The sequence below is a fragment of the Drosophila kikkawai genome, chromosome 3L, assembly GCF_030179895.1.
Source record: "Drosophila kikkawai strain 14028-0561.14 chromosome 3L, DkikHiC1v2, whole genome shotgun sequence".
Lineage (NCBI taxonomy): Eukaryota > Metazoa > Arthropoda > Insecta > Diptera > Drosophilidae > Drosophila > Drosophila kikkawai.
Window position 1 is genome coordinate 7,844,281 of NC_091730.1, and position 15,471 is coordinate 7,859,751.

Genomic DNA, 15,471 nt, shown 5'->3' on the forward strand with positions numbered 1-15,471 from the left:
TGCTTCAGTTGCTTGTTACAAACAGTCCATACACATTCGTTGGTGTCATTCGGTCCCATATCTCCCAAAAGAGGGGAACCTTATCTACTCGACAAATCCATTACAAAAAAAAAAGAAAGGTAAATCTTATCGGTGCCGGTTAACCAGCAACAAACGTGACTCAGTGGTGAACAGAAACTGGAGCAATGAAGACTGTCGCTTTGCTGCCGGTACTCCTTCTACTGGGAAGCTTCTGCTTCCTGGAGGCGGCTCAAATCCTGTGTTTGGTGAGTTCTGCTAAGCACAATAATCCTAGCTGGTCGCTTCCGCTCTTTGAGGCTTTGCTAGCCAAAGGCCACCACCTGTCGGTGCTCAGCAGCTCTGAGCTGAAACTAACTCCCAGGGAGGGGCTGGTCTACAGCCATTTGCCCAATGACTACGACGTGATGCAAAAGCACTTCTTGGACAAAGAAACTGGGAAGTATCAGCCGATGATGGCTCTCAAGCAGCTTCTGGTCTGGTACGAAGTTATCCTGGGCAGCTGCCAATCAATCATGGGGTCCGAAACCTTTAAACGGCTGCTGCCCGAGCTGGTAACTCAAGTCTCTCAGGAATTCGATCTGATAATCACGGATATCACTGAGGGGGCAAATTGTCTCATGGATCTGGTGCCCAGCTGGGACCCTATACCCGTTCTCGGTTTGAGTGCTGGCAAACTCACCCCGGACCTGATCTCCCTGCTCCAGGCGGAGGACACTATAAGTGCGGCCAGGACTCCGCACCATCTCAGCCAGGTACCCAAGAACATGGGATTTTGGAATCGTTTGCACAATCACATCATGTACTTGGGCGAGCCAATGTGAGTAGCTGTTAAGGGAATAATTATTCTTTGCAATATATAATTTATAATTATGGCTTTATAGAATCAACTGGGTAATCATTCGTCCCGTTCTTTCTAAAACCGTGTCCACGGGAAAAGTTTTTCCCAAGTTGCAACTGGTGTTACTCAACACACATCCTGTCGTGGATTATGTTCAGAATCTGCCGCCAGGCGTCATCGAAGTGAGTGGACTTCACATCAAACAAGAGATCAGTCCTTTGCCTGATTATATAGAAAAGTTTACGGAAAAATTCATCTACGGCATTGTGTACATCAATTTGCCTTACATCGAGTCGATTGGCCAGGGAATTGAGTCTATGGTCCAAATGATACACGACAATCCCAACTGTGGTTTCATTTGGAATGTTAAGGAGATGAAAGTCCTGCCAGCGGAAATGCCAAATTTGTTAACACTTCATAATGATCAGTCCCTACAACAGGATATTCTAGGTGAGAATAATATTAAATATTATTTAACATAATTTATGTATTTATTATTATTAAAAATTGTTGATAATTTTCAGCTATGTCTGCTGTTAAAGGCTTTCTCAATCATGGCGACAGTTTTAGTGTCCAGGAAGCAGTTTTTTATGGCGTACCCATGGTTGTTCTTCCCGTGAATTTGGAGCAGTTTAATGTGAGTGAAAATTAGAGAAGTTATATTTATTTAGTTTATTTATTAATACAAATCATTATGCAGACTGCTCAGCGTGTTAAAGAACGCCGCTTGGGTGTAATGCTTTCGGCCAAGGATTTCCATCTGCAATCCTTCCATGATGCCCTCCAATTGATCCTCGATGTCCAACAATTTACCACCGTTCTGTACCAGGCCCAGCAGAACTTTCTTGCCCGCCAGCAATCCCCTATTGAAATCGCCATTTGGCATGCTGAAAAATTGATTGCCGAGCCACGTTTCTATAGGCATCTCGCCCAAGTGGAGGCCATTGACCAGAATTTCTTTGTTGCCCACTCTTTGGATGTCCTGGCAGTGCCGTTTCTCCTCTTTCTGTTCTTCGTTTTAAATTTGTTGAGCGTAATTTCTAAACTCGTAGAAGCCCCCAAGAAAAAGGAGCTAAAAAAACGCAAAAAGATTAAGAAGGTGGTCGAGAAAACAATGCCCGAGAATAAGACGATTTTAGAACAAAACGTCAGTTTAATGGAAGATTTAAAAGAAGAATTAATCGAAGGTGAAATGGAGTTACTCTCAGAAAATCAGTCAGACATTCCAAAAGGAGTAGATGGATTGGCAGAAGAAAACAATCTCACAGATGAGGATTTGTTGCTCATCCAAGAAGAGAAGACTTTGCTGGATAAAAAGGAGGATTGATGAGCTTTCTCAGGCTGTTTGTATTTTTAATACACAAAAATATTTTACAACATATAAAGACTGGTAATAAATAAATGTAGTAACAATCTCCCTATTTCTAGCAGTTTTTATTTTTATTTTGACACAATTTTAGTCATGAGTGTTGAATTAATTTATGAGTTTGCAAAAAATAAACATTTGTCACTGCCTTTTTGGGGTTTTAACCTATATTTGCGGGTTACCTTTTTTGGCAGGCTGTCCATTTAAATGTAAATTCAAGCGAAGCTTAAGAAATCTTAAGTCTTGAAGCTCAATCATTTTTATGTGATTTAAAATAGGGGATTAATTGTTTAAATTAGTTTCCTTTTAGGTATATGGATATCTAGGTTGATTATTTTGCCTATGTCTGGTAAAGTTTATAAATTAACTATTTAAACATTTTAGAATTATATATATATATATTTTAACTAAAATTATACTTATTCCCTCCTAAAAGTATACCACATGCCACAATTCCTGCATTCCAGACTTCTCCGAATAAAACTCTCTTCCAACTAAAGAGATTACCCAAGAGCTCGTTTGTCTTAAGAGATTACCACCTCAGGTAGACTAAACCGTGGTAGATTCATCAGGTAGGCACACAACCTCCTCCCGAGTTTATTTTATGGCTTTTGCGACAAGTGAGACAATAGAGGCGATCCGTTCCGGGTGCAAAACCCGAATGCTGAGCCAGCAGCAGCAATAAAACCCCGAAGGCCCATGCTGTCTTTAGTGCATTTCCAGAATTTGCCGTGAAAAGACATCCAGAGAACCCAGAGAAATGCTGACGAAACTGCTCAAGATCAGCTGCACGTCGCGTCAGTGCACCTTTGCCAAACCCTACGAGGCCATTCCCGGGCCTCGTGGTCCCTTTGGGATGGGCAATCTCTACAACTATCTGCCTGGAATCGGATCCTACTCTTGGCAGAAGCTACACCAGGCCGGGCAGGATAAGTACGAGAAGTACGGGGCCATTGTCAGGGAAGTCATAGTGCCCCGCCAGGACATCGTCTGGCTGTACGATCCCCGGGACATTGCCTTGCTGCTCAACGAGCGCGACTGTCCGCAGCGGAGGAGTCACCTGGCTCTGGCCCAGTACCGCCAGAAGCGACCGGAAGTGTACAAGACCACCGGTCTGCTGCCCACCAATGGTCCGGACTGGTGGCGCCTACGTGCCCAGCTCCAAAAGGAGCTTAGTGCTCCGAAGAGTGTGCGTGGCTTCGTTAACCAAGTGGACGGCGTCACTCAGGAGTTCCTGAGATTTCTCCAAGAGTCACGGGATGACGGCAGTGTGGCCATCGACATGCTTCCCAAACTCACCAGATTGAATTTGGAATGTAAGTAAGAGATCGATCACAGATCGCATGGAAATTATATATTCTAGCTAGGATTTGAAAGTCAGATTCACGGTGAAGCAATCTCCGGTGGAATTGAATTATTTCCAGCAAGGTTTTCGCTAAAAATACCGTTGCTATGTAAATTACCAAGTCATGTTAGTTTTATAAGGCTGATACAACAGAAACCTGCAGAGCTAACTGCTGACGACGAAAGGTTTAAATATCATTTGCTTTGCGATTCAGTATTCAAAGTCGTTTGAGACATTGTCAAGTGTAGAAGTACTTTGCGTTAAAGAAAGGATTTGAGAAGATTTTAAGAGCAAGGAAGGCTTCCTAATAAAATATTTTTTAAATATTAGGATATATCTTTTGTAGTAAAAATTAAAAGTGTAGAAAATGTAATGAGTGAGTAGGTTTTTATACATTCCTTAAGTAAATATAAATATATTTTTAAATATACTTACACTTTCTTTTATAATCCCCTCACTTAGTAACCTGCCTGCTCACCTTTGGGGCCCGCCTGCAGTCCTTTTCCCACAAGGAGCAGGATGCTGAGTCCCGCTCCACCCGCTTAATGCATGCCGCCGAGACCACAAACAGTTGTATCCTGCCCACCGATCAGGGTCTTCAGTTGTGGCGTTTCCTAGAGACACCCAGCTATCGAAAGCTGAGCCAAGCCCAGTCCTTCATGGAGGGAGTGGCTCTGGAACTTCTGGAAGAGAACATAAGCAATGGTTCGGTGGGTTCCTCGCTTATCTCAGCATACCTAAAAAATCCCGAACTGGATCGCAGTGATGTGGTGGGAACAGCTGCAGATTTGCTCCTGGCAGGCATCGATACCACCTCGTATGCCTCTGCTTTTCTGCTCTATCATGTGGCCAGGAATCCCGAGGTGCAGCAGCGACTCTACGAAGAGGCCAAGCGAGTGTTACCCAATCCCAAGGAGTCCTTATCGGCGGATGTCCTGCGCACCGATATCACCTACACTAGGGCTGTGCTCAAGGAATCTTTGCGCCTAAATCCCATAGCTGTGGGTGTGGGTAGAATCCTCAACCAGGATGCAGTTTTCAGTGGCTACTTTGTGCCTAAGGGGGTGAGTTTTAAATTGGAAATTCATATTTTTAAAATACTATATTATATCTAATATGTAGACCACCGTGGTGACCCAGAACATGGTGGCCTGTCGGCTGGCCCAGCACTTTGAGGAACCTTTGATGTTCAAGCCAGATCGTTGGCTTCAGCACCGCAGTGCCTTGAATCCATATCTAGTCCTTCCCTTCGGTCACGGAATGAGGGCCTGCATAGCCCGTCGCCTGGCCGAGCAGAACATGCACATTCTGCTGCTCCGGGTGAGTGCACAGCAATCCCCTCCAGCTTTGTAATTACTTATTTCATTTCTTTAATTTGATTACCAGATGGTGCGCCACTTTGAACTGATTTGGAGCGGCTCCGATGCTCAGCTGGATGTCAAGACCCTGCTGATAAACAAACCCGATGCTCCAGTTCTCATCGAGCTGAAACCACGTACCGACTAGGCTCTACATTTAAGTCTTATGCAAACTACTTCTGAGAGAAAACAGACTTTTTGTACAATTTTTAAATAATTCGTTTATTAATTGTATTAAATTAGTTTATAATTAGTGTAAATTATATATAACTAGACTTGCATTTAATGTGATTGAAAGGCTGCGGGTGTTTTGGTCTAAGTACTAAAGAGAACGACAAAAAGGCATTCATTGAAAATTCATCCAAAAGATTTGGGCTGCCAAATACTCGAATAAATGGATTGTTTTGCCATGAGTTTCGGGGCTGTCTTTTGCTCATAAGAAGTTGGGTTTAGAAATTATTAACCAAATACTTCAAATTCGAGTATTTTGTGCTCTTTACGACAATCCCGACGATTGCTCGTATGTGTTGTATGTGTTGTGGTGACTAAATATTCCAGTACAATGTTTAATTATAGATATATGGGAATCGTTAGCATATATGGCTCTATAAAAGTGGTCCGACCTAGCCCCTAGCTCCTCACTCTCCTCCCTTTGTTGTCCTTAAGCTCAACTCGAGTGAAAACCGCTTACATACATACACATATATATAAACTATATAGTCTACTACCTGTTTCGCTCTTGTCCCAGTTCAAGTTCAAGTCAAAAATATATATATATGGTTGTGGGGCAGCTTGCCTGCTCTATATACTGATACTCCGTACGATTCTAGTCTGATCTAACCTATAAGGACTTTGGTTGTTTGCCGCACTACACGCTAGGATGATTGGTGAAAAAATACATCTAGATATACACGTACTATCTGTGAACTTTACTTCCCGCTATGTTATGTTCGAAAAATAAATGATTTCATGAGGGATATATTTGGGGTTTCCATATAAACTGAGTTCTTTCGATTTGAATGTTCTTTTAGATTAAGAAAAGGTTCTGAAATCTCTTGGAAGCCTTTCACTATATTGATGTTCCTCTGAAATCGAAAGAATCTGAAAACCCCAAACAGTGCCCCTTTCTGTCCTTTACTTTATGTGAGAAGACTGTTTCAGGAAGCGATTCGAGTCTTCTACTTTATGGCTATCGTTGAATATGTGTTCGATGAAGGATGAGATATGAGTCCAGTTCCGTGTCCTGCTGCCTAGCTTATAGTTCCAGCAGCAGGACCTCCTCATGCTAGAGAATGTTGAGCAGCGATGAGTCCATCATACGATCATCGTACAGGCTGAGGGTCTTGCTGGCCCTGGCCTTCCTCACAGAAGGTGGGACATCTCCTGGTGTTTTGACCCTTTCGCTGGGATCCCTCAGTCGCTCGCTACTCCCCCGTCCGCTAAACACCTCACGGAAAACCTCCAGGCTATGCTGGCGTCGCATCTGCTGCTCCGTGGGCGGACCCTGGTGACCCGTGGTGGTGGTGGCCATCAGGGAGTTGGTGCGCAGGTGGCCAGGCCTTCGCTTTGTAGCGGGTCGGGTGAGGGTCTGCAGCTCGCTTCCATGACTGAGGATGGAGTTGTTGTTGGTGCTGCTGCTGCTCCCATTCATGTGCTTGATCAGGCTGCTCGACAGGGATCTGGGCACTATGTGTGCTGGTGTCCCACTGCGCTGCTCCGCACTCCGCAGCTGAATCGGCGTAGGCTTGTCCAGCCGGGGACTCAAGTCTAAGTTATTGGGTCGACGCAGTGCCGTCACCAGATTGGATTTCTCCTCGCCCAGCTGCAGTTGCCGGCACAGCTCCTCGGCGTGTTCCTTGCGGAAGAGCTTCTTGTGGATCAGAGCCCTAACCCCATGCCATCCCCTGAGCTTGTGGTCCGTGTTCTGTTGCTTGGGAAATCCCTGACCCAGGCTGGGATTTGTATTGGTCCCGGCAATGCTGACTATGGTGTTCTTCTGCTGGTGTTGCTGCTGCTGTTGCTGGTGATTGTGATGATTGGCTATCAGCTCCTCCACACTCACGTCGTGCTCCAGGCAGGACAGTGAGTTCTCCTGCGGCTGTGTCTGGAAACTGTGCTTCTTGCTCCGTTCCACCAGGACCGGGGGAGTGCGCAAGGGCAGCGGTGCTAGGTTACGCTCCTGGCAGGGATTCCTGCCCTGATACGGCTGCAGCTGCAGCTGGGGATAGCTCAGGTGATTCTTCTCCCGTTCCAGAGCAGCTGCTGGCAGCTGTTGGTTGGGTGGCGGCTGGATGAGGCCAACAGTGTCGGAGCTCATCTGGTGATGCACTGCTGCTGATGTAGTGGTCGTTGTGATTGCCACGGCTATGGCATTGATGCCCTGCAAAAGAGGGATTAGCATCTAGGAGTTTAATATGTTTTCAAGTCAAACTCACCTGCTCCGAGTTTGGTGTAGCCACCAGATTGTTGGTATTCAGAAGGGGACTGGCCGGCTGTGCCTGGGCTCGTGGCCTTAGCCCAGACATCTCCTGCATGCGCTCTTCGGCACACAACGAAGTCAGCCTGGCGTCCGCGTCATGGTCCCAGCAATCCTCACAGGTGTCCCTTACCACCTTGGCCGCTGCTCCGCCACCCCAGCCGGCGGGGAAGAGCGGACGCGCCTTGTGCCGCACCACCAGAGCCTGCATCTGATCGAAGCTGGGATGGGAGCCCACCTCCTGCTCATATGGAGCCTTGTACGGTGGCGTAGCCTGGCCAGGGGCATAGAAGTCCGAGCAGCGTGTGGCCACTTCCCAGAGAACCAATCCCAAAGCATAAACATCCATCTGCTTCAAGGAGGTCTCGCAGTCTCGTAGATTCACCGCTCCCTCCAGCAATTCCGGAGCCATGTAGCGCAGGGTGCCCACTTCGTTGATGCTCTTTGTCTCCGCCATGGCCACCTCTCCCTTGTACTCGTACTTGGATCCGAAAACCTTCAAGGCAAATCCAAAGTCCGCAATGCAACAGCTTAGATCAGCCTGGACGAGCACGTTTCGGGTGTTGATGTCCCGATGGGCCACACACGGCTTGTGCTGATCCCCCAACCGGAGTTCCGTGTGCAGATGGGATATGCCCCGGGTGATGGACCGCAGCATGCCGCAGCACTGGCTGAAGGTCATGGTGTTGGCTATCAGCCAGTCCTGAAGGCATCCCAGGGGAGCCAGGGAGAGCACCAGCTGGTACTCCATGCGGCCATCCATTGTGCAACGTTCATCGTAGCCTGAAATTGGGGATACATTATTTAATAAGAAATAATTTTATTTTCTGGATGATTCTAACCAAAATAGCTTAGCAGCGCTGGACAATCCATCAAGGGCAGGGCATATATATTCCTCTCGTTCACATAGTACTGGTGATGCTCTTCGGGATAGATTTTAACGGCCACTTCCTGGTCGTGCAGCAGACCCTTCATCACAGTTCCATACTTGCCGCTGCCCAGCATCCCAATCAGATTCATATTGTCCACGTTCCGCAGATTGGAACTGTAACCGGGACCCGATGGTGCCAGTGGTGACTCCTCCGGCTCGGATTTTTCTTTGGGACCGCGGCAATACTGAACGGCAAAGAAGATGCCAATCATGAGGGCAGTTACCCCACCAGCAAAGCCCAACATTGTGCTGGCCATGAAGGATTGTTGCTGCTTTGCCGTGGCTCGGTTTGTGATTGAAGATCTGGCATCGTTGGAGCCCAGTTCCAGAGGTGCTGGCTCCACCACGGCATAGTGGTTATTGCACACATCTCCAGAGCAGCAGCAGTAGTACAGGGAGTTGGTCTTCGAGGTGGGCGCCGAGCTGGTGCACTCCGAATGGCTGCAGATCGAAGGACGATCTGTGTTGTCTTTCCAGCAACCTAGGGGGAGATTTATACAGGATTTAAGTATACTAAAACTTCAGGAATTCTTCTCCTAGATGAACTCACCCTGCTTGACAACCCTTGTCTCATTGGCCGTCTGATTCCATAGAGTAAAGCAGAAGGTATAACCATCGGAGCAGGTCCGCTGGTGTGGCTCGTCGGGCAGTACAGTGGATTCTATTTGCTGCTCTTGCAGTTCGTTGCTAACATCCTGGTCGGTGTCATCGTCGTGGAACGAGTTGTCGTTCTCCTGGTAGCTCATGCAGCTATACTGGCGACTGGGCACAGGTGCTAATGTATAGGAGAAAATTCAATTAATAAATACTTTTACTTTTAATAATTAATATTTAAATACTCACAGGCTCTGCCCAGGGAGATCACGGCCAGCAGCAGCCACGACCAAGAACTGTAGATAACCCAATTCATGTCTGATAAGTTATTTGAGAAGCTACCCTTTGGTTGATATTTTTTCAGGTGATTTTGACTGGCCAACAAATGCTATCCAATTTTACGGCATTTTGCGGAACCTGAAACTGCTGAAAGAGCGTGATTGTATGTAAATCTCGTGTTGACTTCTTTATAAATAGCATCTACGCAGGAATTATCAATTGTCTGCGACACACTCGCACCCTTTCCCAACCCCACTCACTCTCCCAGTCGGCTAATGTATCAATAAGCGATGACAATTTGCAAGCTCAGCGACTTTATCAAGCCAACGGCCGACGATAATGCTCAGACCCAAATACTCAAACAATTCTACGATTCCACCACAATCCTCCATCCCGAACCCGAAGTTCCGCGATCACGTAGTGTCTCTCTCGTGAGGAGACGATCGGGGGACGCTCGGTAACTGCCGGCAGCCACCCACTCCAAGTCTCGGGGGAACTGTTGCACTTTGGAACCCATTTGGAACCAGGCGCCGCCAGAATAAGCAAAAATCATTTTCAGTTACGCTTGAATGCTACGAAGATGATATCGAATTGTAAATACTTCTATATAGGAATAAATTCTAAAAATGAATACTTTAACTTTAAGGATTTTTAAACTAAATTTTACATTTTCAGGTATGTCCTAAAGGCTTACTTAAATGATTGTATCTTCATAACTTTCCCTATTCTATCCACCCACTTTTGAGATATACATTTTTCCTCTATACTTATTTTAAAGTTTATTTTTAAAAGGTTCATATATACCCCAAGATTAAGAAGTAAGCAAATACACATTCTCCATGTCTGCCCTGCTCACAACCCGGCGTTGATTAGAAAATTTTGCAGGCATTAATTATGTGGCTGGATGAAATTATTACGCCTGACTCCTCTCCAATTAGAGGGTATGTGTTCTATATACACATGTGTAAATATATAAATATGTATGGATGTATTTTTACTTTTACCTAGCCGCGCTCTGGTAACGAATTTGCATTGGCGACATTTGGGTTAATTGTGGGTGACGGGGCATGAAATTTGAAGCGCGATAAGCACATTTTATCAAAACGAAAGAGGCAGGATACACTTATCACGCGATTATGAAATCTACCTCTGCTATCTACGTCAATTATTTATGGTGTTTCCAATTCATGAACTTCTTAAAAATAAATTAAGAATGAAAGCAAGAGCTTGTACTATCTTAGCCTATCTCTGCCCTATGCTTCTATGCGATAGGCATTGCTATTAGAGATGGTTACGTGACGAGATTAGAAAAATGTTAAAAAAATATATGGGAGTATATTAAATTTAATTTAAGAAATATTATTATTTAAGTTATATCTCATTCTCTGTCTGATATTTTAGTCAAAACTAAAATGAAACTTACCCCAAAGAAGGCTGTGTTCGATCTTTTGGAAAATATTACCTAAAAGATTATACCTTAGATATTCCAAGATATCCAGAAAATATTACTTAATTATAATTAAAATTCCACCAGGTGCCAGCTCATTAACATCTCCTAATCATCAATATAATAATGTCATCTATAAAAACCAGATTTCCCCGCACCAGAACAATCTCTGGAAGATGCACATAACTATCTGTAAGAGAATGCTCTGGAGGAGAAGAATTGGCAGTAGGAGAACCGGCTATCAACGATCAGATTCAAAAGCAAATTTCCGTTATCAACAGTATTTGTTTTTTGTAATTCTCAAATTTATAGCACAATAATAATTTTGACGGGGCGGCAGTGGGGAAAATGCTCTCTACTCTCACGCCTTGCCACTCTTATTCCTTGTCCGCCACATGCGCAGACTGCAGGCCAAAGAGAGCAGCAGAAGACTCTTCTCAGTGTCTCTCTGACGCGCCAAAACAGGTTCTTCTGGCGCTGTCTCAAGTGCGGCATGGAGAATCGAGGGGGAGGAGGAGCTGGTGACCGCCGGCTGCTCTCGCACGATAGCCGACGGCGCCAGTTAATTGCAAATACTGCTCAATACCCTAGGGCTTTTGGGGAATGACATGTAGATTAATTAAGGCAATATAAAATATAAAATAAATATTTAAGGGATTTTATAATATCATTAAATTAATCAAATTAATGAAAAAGAATACCTGGGAATATCCACAATTGTATCTGTAGAAATATTATTTGACTTGCTCTATTTATTCTCAAATCCAAGGGTATCAGACAACTTAGAGATTCTATTGCTATTTTTTTGGCTTAAAAATCTCTTGAGAAATTATAAATATGTACACCCAGTTTCAGCTTTTGCCTGAAACTCTTTTAGCAAATATTTTGAATACCCTAGAGTCTATTGAAATTCTTTTGTATCAAGATTATATATTCTCTTCTTTTTTAAATTGAATATATTTTTATATTCTTGTAGAAAAAGATTTATTTGCAATAGAGAGCGGTGATTTTAGACCCCTTATAATAATACATAGCATTACTATCATCTATATATTTAACAAAGGGTATACAAATATCTTCGTAGCCCCTATTCTTTTCATACTATGTTTCTTTTTTGCCCCCTTGTATTTGTTATTTTTACTGAAGCCTGATTAACTTTTTGCGTGCTGCGTGTGCATTTGTCCATGTCCCCACAAGAATGCTGCAGTGCATCTGAAATGTGCTCCCTGAGTGTGTGTTTGCGTGTGTGCCTGAGTTCGAGTGTTCCGAGGGATTCATCTTCTTTCATTGCTTTTGCGTTCTTTCAGCTGCATTTGGCAATTGTGACATTCGGCGGAGCGATGTAGAAAATCAATGCAAAAACACAAAAGTGCAAGCTGGAGAGGCAAGGGAAGGGCACGAAAGAGAGCTCTCCAGCAACAACAATGGCGAAGGGAACGTGAATGGGCATTGGATGGGAATGGAATGGATTCTTGGAGGTCTCTTGTTGACTTTTTTCTACACTCGAAAAAATAAGATATCTTTAAGGATATTTAAATAAAGTTTTCAAGTCATTTCAGTTGTACTTTTCGAAAGTTATTTGGAAGGAAATTAAATTTTAAAAATTAAATAAATAATAATTAAGTATTTGTACAAACAATCAAATTTAAAGGGAAATTTCTTTCAATATTTTATATTATTATTTTATATAATTTAAAAAAAAGACTCCAGGAGAAGTATTTCAAAGATACATTTCAAATTAAAACACACCCATCATTCAGATAGCATAAATTGAAAAATATTCTTCGAATCTATTTAATTTTCCTCCCAGTGCACGTTCTCTGTGTGCAGACAGAATTTTCCACCAGGGTGGGTGGCCCTGGCCCGCACAGTCTGCCTGCCCGCCCTTTCTCTTCTGGGTGTATGTGTCTGTGTGTGCTTGCGCAGAGTGGAGTTAAAAATTGATTTTTCCAAGACATTTTCCTGCGTTGTTTGCGGAAAAAACATTTGCACTTATTGTGCATAATATTTTGTAGACATTTCTTTTTTTGGCTCACTTACACACTGAATTCAGGGCATTATTTTTCGACACTGCACTTGTTCCGCGATTTGCTGTTGGTTTTTATATGATATTAACTTTTTTAGCTTACGAAAAAAAGTTGCACACTCGTCGCGAAAATTATTATTGTGACCCGGCGCCAGTAGCGTCTGCTTTCTGCTTTTTTTGCTGATTTTTTGTGTGGCTTTTTTATGGCACTTTAAACAAGTTTGCTTGATAGGCGCGCCACTACTCATACGCCCCGTTCGCCGTTTGTGCTGCGCCACCTTTGCCCGACAACCGACGAATGAATGCGCGAATGCGAATGCGGTTCGCTGCTCCCACCGCTGCTGCTTCTCTGCTGGCGCTCGTTTTGGGGCAGGCAAAGAGGAAGCAGCGAGAGAAGAAGAAGCGAGAGCTGGAGAAGCGGCATGCGTGTATTTACGAAGCTACGTGGAATGGCGGAGACAGCGATTGGAGCCATTGGAGCGGAGAGCGGTCGAGACAGTTGTGTGGGGAGCAGCTGAGAGTTAGGAGGAGAGAGAGAGAGAGAGAAATATCAAGAGAGCGTAGTTGACAGTGAGAGCGCCAGCTTTAAGCACTTGTTGAGCTTATTAACAAGTGCACTAAGGAAAATATTAAAGCGAAAACAGTTTGACTTTTATAATTTACATAATTTATTTTAATTTTTTGATAGGATTAATAAAATAATTTTCTTTTTCTGCAATAATAACGCATTAAAAATATTTAATTAACTTCATTTAATTTAGTTAACTCTCATTTCATGCATACAAGTATCTTTATTCAACGAAATTCATCCTTAATCCTTAGGTATTCCTCCCTACTGAGGCACTGGATGGGCGGGCAGCACTTGACCCACACATTCTCCGAATCCTATACGCAGTCCATTCTTCTCGCAGTGACCGCGAATGATGACTTCATCATAGTCCTGCAGGAACTTCCTGGTCTTGCCACCTGGTAGCTCCAGAGTCTTGGTTCCCCGCCAGCACAGCTCAAGCAAGGATCCATACGAATCTGGGGTCTCGCCAGAAATTGTGCCAGAGGCCATTAGGTCACCCGGACGAAGGTTGCAGCCAGTGACTGTGTGGTGAGCAATCTGCTGTAGTGGTGTCCAGTACAGGTGCTTGAAGTTCGACTTGGAGATACGGGACTCGTTCTGGTCGGCGGCTGAATGGGAAAAAAATATTTATAAATATTATTTGCATACAAGATAAATTTTTAAATATATTTATATTTAAAGGTAAACTTACGCTTCAGAGAAACCTCCAAGTTAATATCAAAATTAAAAGGCACACTCTGGCGCAAATAGGGCAGCACCTCCGGTTCCTGGGGGAAGTTATCCAGGAGGAAAGGCTTCAAGGCAGCCGTGGGCACCACCCAAGGAGAAATGGTAGTGCCCAGATTCTTCGCCGTAAAGGGTCCCAATGGCACATACTCCCACTTCTGAATGTCCCTGGCACTCCAGTCGTTCATCAGCGTAAATCCAAAGACATTCTTCCAGGCCTCATCCACCCGGATGGGTTCTCCCAGCTGATTGCCCTTGCCGCCAATGAAGAAGGCCATCTCCAGCTCAAAGTCCAGAAGCTTGCAGGCTCCAAAGACAGGCTTCTCCGCTCCCTCGGGCAGTGTTTGTCCCAAAGGACGACGGATTGGGGTTCCAGAAACAACCACAGAACTGGCACGTCCATGGTAGCCCACTGGCAGGTGACGCCAGTTGGGCATCAGGGCATTATCCGGACCACGGAACATGATGCCCACATTGGTGGCATGGTGAATGGACGAGTAGAAATCGGTGTAGTCACCGATCTGGGCAGGCAGATGCAGGCTAATCTCTGTTTGGGGGATAATGGAACTGGAATAAGGGGATTTTGAGAGTTTAAATTTAATAAAATAAACAAAATTATTTAATTTAAATTTTAATTCTTTTTTTAAAAATGTATTATAAAGCCTTTTTAACTTACACCGCCTTCAAGTCCACATTCTGATCCAGTTCGGAACCCTTAGTCAAAAGCTTCTGAGTCTGTGTCCTTACCACATCCCAAGCTTCAAAGTCCAGACCCATAAGCTCGTTCAAAGTTTCTGCCTGCAGGCTCTTCTGAACTTGAGCAGGATACAGTTGGGAGACAGCTTTCAGGTCCAGGACATGCTCTCCAATGGCCACACACAAGCGATGGACTTTCTATGGGGTTGAGAAAAAGAGAGATATCATTTACGACATTCACATACGATATGATTTTGAGGCCTTATCAGAGCTGGTTGCTGGGTAGTTTAAGGTGGGATTAGCATATTGTTTTCGTAAACAAACTAGTTTGTGTTGGATGATGTATGCAAATTCTATGCCGCAAAGCGGTTTCTGTTTTAGAATTTTATTCTAGAACATGTGGATCTGGCTTAAAGTCACATGGAAAGTTAGTTTGAGCTGTGAAAAACTAGAGAAACGTTCTAGGAAAATTGCATTTCAAGAGATTAAGAAAGCAATGGTTAACTGTAGAAACAGTTGACTTCGTTGGATGGCAATTAATTACTAAATATTATATCCACAAATAACTCACATTGTTCTGGGTTGAGAAAACAGCATAGGGCAGATTTTCCAGGGGAAAATCACTACCCGCTGGCACTGGCACAAAACTGGCAGACATTTTAAAAGCGCTCAAAGTGGAAAACTTGGGCAGGTGAGGGCGAATCAATAAACTGAAGCAGAGAACCGAAAAAATGCTGTGCGGAGCCACAGTGAGTCGGATAAGAACTGAGAGGTTTTCACTCAACGATCCGCCTTAT

At 44.1% G+C, this 15,471-nt stretch overlaps 4 protein-coding genes across 7 annotated transcripts; 2 read left to right on the forward strand and 2 right to left on the reverse strand.

Annotated features, from left to right (window-relative positions):
* The first annotated feature begins 6 nt into the window (after positions 1-6).
* On the forward strand, positions 7-2,280 carry Ugt305A1 (UDP-glycosyltransferase family 305 member A1). Its single transcript, XM_017164858.3, has 4 exons — positions 7-838; positions 903-1,309; positions 1,384-1,496; positions 1,560-2,280. Exons 1-4 carry the CDS (start codon positions 186-188, stop codon positions 2,184-2,186), a joined length of 1,800 nt encoding a protein of 599 aa, XP_017020347.1. The 5' UTR covers positions 7-185; the 3' UTR covers positions 2,187-2,280.
* A 648-nt stretch (positions 2,281-2,928) lies between these two features.
* Positions 2,929-5,154, forward strand: dib (Cytochrome P450 302a1, mitochondrial). 2 transcript variants are annotated; one of them, XM_017165105.3, is made up of 4 exons: positions 2,929-3,541; positions 4,033-4,634; positions 4,693-4,890; positions 4,957-5,154. In XM_017165105.3, exons 1-4 carry the CDS (start codon positions 2,986-2,988, stop codon positions 5,074-5,076), a joined length of 1,476 nt encoding a protein of 491 aa, XP_017020594.1. In that variant the 5' UTR covers positions 2,929-2,985; the 3' UTR covers positions 5,077-5,154. The 2 variants fall into 2 exon arrangements, with proteins under 2 accessions (XP_017020594.1, XP_070141461.1); XM_070285360.1 differs by lacking the exon at positions 2,929-3,541 and adding an exon at positions 3,565-3,946.
* On the reverse strand, positions 5,124-12,964 carry wit (wishful thinking). Of its 3 annotated transcripts, none has more exons than XM_017165103.3 (6): positions 12,696-12,964; positions 9,179-9,352; positions 8,886-9,110; positions 8,247-8,816; positions 7,364-8,187; positions 5,124-7,308 (listed from the first exon to the last, which is right to left on the reverse strand). In XM_017165103.3, exons 2-6 carry the CDS (start codon positions 9,243-9,245, stop codon positions 6,214-6,216), a joined length of 2,781 nt encoding a protein of 926 aa, XP_017020592.1. In that variant the 5' UTR covers positions 9,246-9,352; positions 12,696-12,964; the 3' UTR covers positions 5,124-6,213. The 3 variants fall into 3 exon arrangements, with proteins under 3 accessions (XP_017020592.1, XP_017020591.1, XP_070141460.1); XM_017165102.3 differs by having other exon boundaries at positions 9,179-9,355; XM_070285359.1 differs by lacking the exon at positions 12,696-12,964 and adding an exon at positions 9,469-9,606 and having other exon boundaries at positions 9,179-9,355.
* A 452-nt stretch (positions 12,965-13,416) lies between these two features.
* Faa (fumarylacetoacetate hydrolase) lies at positions 13,417-15,423 on the reverse strand. Its single transcript, XM_017164877.3, has 4 exons — positions 15,246-15,423; positions 14,655-14,872; positions 13,944-14,545; positions 13,417-13,860 (listed from the first exon to the last, which is right to left on the reverse strand). Exons 1-4 carry the CDS (start codon positions 15,330-15,332, stop codon positions 13,514-13,516), a joined length of 1,254 nt encoding a protein of 417 aa, XP_017020366.1. The 5' UTR covers positions 15,333-15,423; the 3' UTR covers positions 13,417-13,513.
* Between the last annotated feature and the right edge of the window lie 48 nt (positions 15,424-15,471).

Excerpts from the sequence above, each read along its gene's own strand:
- Ugt305A1 (XM_017164858.3), top strand. The coding sequence starts at position 186 with ATGAAGACTGTCGCTTTGCTGCCGGTACTCCTTCTACTGGGAAGCTTC. Across the intron at positions 1,310-1,383 it reads CCTACAACAGGATATTCTAG|CTATGTCTGCTGTTAAAGGC; the intron begins GTGAGAATAATA and ends GATAATTTTCAG. Across the intron at positions 1,497-1,559 it reads TGAATTTGGAGCAGTTTAAT|ACTGCTCAGCGTGTTAAAGA; the intron begins GTGAGTGAAAAT and ends ATCATTATGCAG.
- dib (XM_017165105.3), top strand. The coding sequence starts at position 2,986 with ATGCTGACGAAACTGCTCAAGATCAGCTGCACGTCGCGTCAGTGCACC. Across the intron at positions 4,635-4,692 it reads GCTACTTTGTGCCTAAGGGG|ACCACCGTGGTGACCCAGAA; the intron begins GTGAGTTTTAAA and ends TCTAATATGTAG. Across the intron at positions 4,891-4,956 it reads TGCACATTCTGCTGCTCCGG|ATGGTGCGCCACTTTGAACT; the intron begins GTGAGTGCACAG and ends TTTGATTACCAG.
- wit (XM_017165103.3), bottom strand. The coding sequence starts at position 9,245 with ATGAATTGGGTTATCTACAGTTCTTGGTCGTGGCTGCTGCTGGCCGTG. Across the intron at positions 9,111-9,178 it reads GATCTCCCTGGGCAGAGCCT|CACCTGTGCCCAGTCGCCAG; the intron begins GTGAGTATTTAA and ends CCTATACATTAG. Across the intron at positions 8,817-8,885 it reads GACAAGGGTTGTCAAGCAGG|GTTGCTGGAAAGACAACACA; the intron begins GTGAGTTCATCT and ends ATCTCCCCCTAG.
- Faa (XM_017164877.3), bottom strand. The coding sequence starts at position 15,332 with ATGTCTGCCAGTTTTGTGCCAGTGCCAGCGGGTAGTGATTTTCCCCTG. Across the intron at positions 14,546-14,654 it reads AATGTGGACTTGAAGGCGGT|TTCCATTATCCCCCAAACAG; the intron begins GTAAGTTAAAAA and ends CCCTTATTCCAG. Across the intron at positions 13,861-13,943 it reads CTTGGAGGTTTCTCTGAAGC|CCGCCGACCAGAACGAGTCC; the intron begins GTAAGTTTACCT and ends TTTCCCATTCAG.